General features: G+C 45.5%; 1 protein-coding gene across 1 annotated transcript; it reads left to right on the top strand.

Moving 5' to 3' along the window:
• Nucleotides 1–225: 225 nt before the first annotated feature.
• Nucleotides 226–3,344, top strand: LOC109763496 ((+)-piperitol/(+)-sesamin synthase CYP81Q2). Its single transcript, XM_020322343.4, has 2 exons — nt 226–1,258; nt 2,647–3,344. The coding sequence occupies exons 1-2, from the start codon at nt 317–319 to the stop codon at nt 3,280–3,282; spliced, it is 1,578 nt and encodes a 525-aa protein (XP_020177932.1). The 5' UTR covers nt 226–316; the 3' UTR covers nt 3,283–3,344.
• Nucleotides 3,345–5,588: the final 2,244 nt, after the last annotated feature.

A 5,588-nucleotide genomic window follows, 5' to 3' on the forward strand; every position in this document is an offset into this window, starting at 1 on the left:
TAATCAGTATGAGTATCACCATTAATGCCGGATCATGCTAATAGTGACTTCAATTTTTAATCTTGACACACACAGATTTCATCTTGTAAAGTCAATGGTGAGTAATAAAAAGTTGTATCATGCAACATGACCAGGGGACCCCTTGCTTTGGCCTGGACTGCTATGAAAAGTCGTACTGAATATTCTCTTAAAAAATCGTACGGAACATTATGGTGTACGCACAGCAGCCCTCTTAAACACCAACTATTTAGGTTTCCGTGGCCAGAAAAAGTCTACATAAACACCAAGACATTGTTGAACTTCATGCACCTTTCTCATGGTCATGGAGGTCTCATCCTCGCATGCCTTGCTCTTAGCTTCTCTTCTCCTCCTCCTGTATCTGCTCTCCTCCCGTGGCAAGAACTCTAGCAATGGCAGCATCCCTAGCCCACCAGCGCTTCCCGTCATCGGCCACCTCCATCTCCTCAAGAAGCCGCTGCACCGCTCTCTCGCCGCGCTGGCCGTGCGCTATGGCGGCGGCCGGGACGGCGCCGGTCTCCTTCTTCTCCGGTTCGGCACAAGGCCGGTCCTCCTCGTCTCCTCCCCGCCCATTGCGGAGGAGTGCTTCACCGTCCACGACGTCGCGCTCGCAGATCGCCCGGGGCTTGCGTCGCGGCGGCTGCTCAGCGGCGATGAGTGCCCCAGCATCGCCGGCGCGAGCTACGGTCCGGTCTGGCGCCACCTCCGCCGCATCGCTACCGTGCACGCGCTCTCCGCGCACCGCCTTTCGCTGACGACCGCCGCCCGCGATGCCGAGGTCCGCGCCATGGCGCAGAAGCTCTGGCGAGCCACCCGTCTGGGCGCCACGGCGGTCAGCGTGAAGCTCGCGGCGTTCGAGTTTGTTGTCAACGTGATCATGGCCATGGTCGCGGGAAGGCGCATGGCGGAGGACGAGGTCCTCCGGTTCAAGGCGATGACCGAGGCGGGGTTCGCGGCCGCGGGTGCGGCGAACCGGCACGACTTCTTGCCACTGCTACGGCTGCTGGATTTTGGAAGGACGAAGAGGAGGCTCGCCGGCCTGGCCAAGGAGCGGCACGAGTTCGGCCAGGGTCTCGTCGACGAATACAGACGCCTTCACCACCGTCACGGTGTCGTCGGTGCTGTCACCGAGGACACGCCGTCGACGTCGGCACAGAGAACGGTGATTGGGGACCTGCTCCGGCAGCAGGAGGGGTCGCCGGAATTGTATGCCGACGTGGTCATCCGCACGATCTGCCTGGTGAGTGAGCGTTTGCACAGACGAAATAATAGCAAGTGTCAGTATGCATGCATTAGCTAATTATTAGTGTCAATAACTCAGTGTTTCTGAGCTGTGGTGATGTGATCTACCACTAGAAGCTTAATTTTTTCCTCAAGTCTCAGTTAGTGTACTTTCAACTTTGTGCTGCACATGTTTACACTACTGGCCACGCAATTAGTTTATGACAACACTGTCTGATGTGTACTACACTGGCCATTTGGTAGTGACAATAATTCAATTTCGATTAATAAATGTACTGGTAGTGAGATACACGTAGCCAGGTAGCTCAGTTTTTAACAAAGATTTTACAAAGCCAAGCCACCGTTTCACTAGTTTACTCGAATGCATTGATGTTAGGCTGGTTTTGAAGAAATTTTCAAGATATTTTCATCTCAAGATCGTGAATATACTCCCTCCATTTTTATATATAAGGCCACCATCAAAATTACATTTTGCAGCTATACAAGGTCACTAACATCAATCTAGGTAAAATTGATATGGCTTGCCTTGTACTAGCAACCGAGAACATTAATACCCATTGCATGCATGTGGGAGTGAGAAGGTTGGTTTTCATGCACCACATTAATCAACCAACGAAGAATGAGAGGGTTGTCTTGTTGTGGGTTGAAGAGAAAAATACACATTAATTAACACGTCAAGCAAGGAGAAAAGACTACTCCCTCTCTCTCAGTTTACAGGGCGTGCGCGTACCCCTAGGTCGTCAATTTGACCAACCTAAGACCAACCACATGGGGAATAACTTCAGCAGTAACATCGAGTCCAACTCAGTAAATTTGCTTATGTGGCAATGAGTTAATGAGGAAAGAGGGAGTTGTAGTAACTTAGCTAGTTACTGTAACATCACATGTTCCAATGTAATATGAGTCTATAACATAATAAATAAAGCTTTGCATGTTACCACACTTATGTTACTACCCACTATGAAGGTAGTAACATAGTCTAGGATTATGTGTACGTTACTAGTGTATGTTACTCTCCAATGTGGCTAGTCTAATACAAGTCATATATTACAAAAAATATATGACATTGGCCTAATACAAGCCAAGCCACCGTTTCACTAGTAGTAGTTTGCGACATTGGCCTAAGTAGGCATTATTTTTTACCTTGGTATCTGTAATATGGGTTTGTGGATTTGTATACAAGAATGGAGGGAGTAACAATGTTAACCAGCCACAAACTTTCTGAGAATGAAGTTAATACATCACGATAAGAGTCATATACCCGCAGATTGTGATTTGTGACACATAGTCACTCACACTTGCCTTGATTGATTGTTCGATCGCTACGTTCATAATTTCGTAAAATTGTGATATTGACAAATCCCTTTTCAACATATGATTGTGCAGAGCTTGCTTCAAGCCGGGACGGACACGTCATCTAGCACGATCGAGTGGGCAATGGCTCTTCTACTTAACAATCCACATGTTCTTGCAAAGGCGAAGGAGGAGATCGACGCCGTTGTGGGCACATCCCGGCTGCTCGAGGAGCACGATCTCGCATGCCTCCCGTACCTTCGTTGCATTATCACCGAGACCCTTCGGATGTACCCTATCGCCCCGCACCTTGCCCCGCACCAAGCCTCCTCTGATTGCGTCGTTGCTGGCGGGCAATACATCATCGCCTGCGGAACAATGGTGTTAGTTGATGTGTACTCCATGCAGCGGGATCCTACCATGTGGGATGAGCCGAACAGGTTCATTCCTGAGAGGTTTGAGGTTGGCATTGGTGAGGACGGCGACAAACAGGTGGTCAGGATGATGCCATTCGGCATGGGCCGGCGGAAGTGCCCCGGTGAGGGGCTAGCATGGAGGACAGTGGGGGTAGCACTTGGGTTGATGGTGCAGTGCTTCAGGTGGGAGCGGATGGGGAAAGAGGAGGTGGACATGAGCGAGGGGTCAGGGTTCACCATGCCCATGGTTGTGCCACTAGTGGCGATGTGCCAACCCCGTGAAGAAATGGATGAAATTCTCAAGAGGATTTAGAAGTTTGGTCATTCTAGCATTGTACCCTTGCAAGGCCAATCAAAGAAGAAAATACATTTACATCTGCCACCTTGTCTACGCGCATATTAAATTAGTATGACCATTTCCTAAGAAAAACTAACATTGTTCAAGGCCACCAAACATAAGTTACGTATATCTAAGCTCAAAAGCAATTGTAGGATCAAAGAATGTGAACTAGAGGGGGGGGGTTGTATAGAAGATTTAAATTTCTTCAGAAAACACAAATCTCTCTGCGAAAAAACAGTAAGCAGATGTAGTTCTACCTGAAGATAAACTACTCCTAGAAATAACTTAGAAGAAAAGATAAGTGCCGGTAGATGAAGAACATGTGAACACACAAACATATCATTTTAAGTACAGTGAGGAAAAATATGAAGGATAACATATTAGTCGGTACAGATGGAAATGCTTATCAGATATGAAGAACAAATCACCAAAGAAGAACACAATGAAGGGCCACTCAATAGAATGTAAGTACTGAAGTAAATATGGTAATTAAGAAAGAAATTGTGTTGCTAGATGGCGACAAGATATTTGTTCTACCAGTTCACTCTTCTACAAAAAAAAGCTAGGTCTAGATGGAGGGCCTTGTAAATGAACACATACGCAAACCTCTCTCCGTCCTATTCTCTCAACATGAAGTTCCTCGAACTTCAGTTGATTTCACTCGTGGTATACTCTTCAAGGCAATCTCCAAACCTTTGCATATTTTGTCTTCAATAAACCACAAAGACTCTTGGTTGCTCAAGATTGACGCCTACCATCTAGAGAGTGACAGCTCTTGCGAGTAATAGGCCCAAGCTAATTCAACTTAGTTCCCTGTGATGCTCAACCACTAAGTTTTGGCTCTAGGGTTTTCTCTCAAAGGATTCACTCAAATCTCTCGGAGCAGGGTGCTCAAACAAACACTTGTCAAATTAAACAGAGCACCAAGAAGCAAGGATTGAGAAGGAGCGGCTATTTATAGTCGAAGCAATCCCGAGGGTGAAATGACCAATAGGGGCCTGCCGCCACTGGCCAACTAACACGTGTCCGACGGTCGGATTTTGAACTCCCGTGTCAACTTCACTTGAGGAAGAAGTAAAGCTGACTCCACTACCCAAGGTTTTCTCTCGAAGCCCAGAAGAACATCTTCTATGGCTCACAAGTAAAAATCAAAACACACAGAGATTTCTCTCACCGTCACTTTGGATAAGTTCAGGGTTAAGCATCAGCATCGACATAAGCGTAGAAAAACTTAAACTCCCGTTAATAGTATGGTTGCCCTATGACTCAAATGAAAGAAATGAAACTACGAAAAAGAGTTACGCCTTCTCGCTGTCTTCATCTTCTTTCCTGTAGTCAATTTTTTTCTCAAACATTTTCTTCACCTTTATTTCAGATCTTGGGCCAAAATCACATCTTCCTCATCTTGAAGAGAATTTTGCTCAGCTTCTTTCCCAACTTGGTTTTCATTTTCCATTTGAGTTTGGTGCTCAAATGACTAGTTCAAAAAAATATCTTCTTTTTATTCTTCATGAGAGCGAGGCCCGGGTGGAGAGATTTCACATTCCTCGAGAACTTACTTGGAGGAAGAATCAACAGCCTTCTCCTTGGCTGGGGTTGGAACATGAATTTCTTCCGAAGCGCTAGGTTAATCTAAAATGAATACCCAACAAGACCGAACTTGTAATCTTTGGTTTATCAAAGCCCTAAATTTGGGGTTTGAACAAGATATCTATGGTGTGTTTAGTAGTAGTTCTCACCCTAGCATGGTTGTTCCCTTTTGATACATGCTCAATGTAGCCATGTTGAGCACATGTAACTGCAGTTGTTTGGTAGTCATGTATATGTTGAGACATGACGGGGTGAGACTGTGTTTGATAGAAATGAAGGAAATATGCCCTAGAGGCAATACTAAAGTTATTATTTATTTCCTCATATCATGATAAATGTTTATTATTCATGCCAGAATTGTATTAACCGGAAACATAACACATGTGTGAATACATAGACAAACATAGTGTCACTAGTATGCCTCTACTTGATTAGCTCGTTAATCGAAGATGGTTATGTTTCCTAGCCATGGACATGAGTTGTCATTTGATTAACGAGATCACATCATTAGGATAATGATGTGATTGACTTGACCCATTCCGTTAGCTTAGCACTTGATCGTTTAGTATGTTGCTATTGCTTTCCTCATGACTTATACATGTTCCTATGACTATGAGATTATGCAACTCCCGTTTACCGGAGGAACACTTTTTGTGCTACCAAACGTCACAACGTAACTGGGTGATTAC

Source organism: Aegilops tauschii, chromosome 5, assembly GCF_002575655.3.
Source record: "Aegilops tauschii subsp. strangulata cultivar AL8/78 chromosome 5, Aet v6.0, whole genome shotgun sequence".
NCBI classification, from domain to species: Eukaryota; Viridiplantae; Streptophyta; class Magnoliopsida; order Poales; family Poaceae; genus Aegilops; species Aegilops tauschii.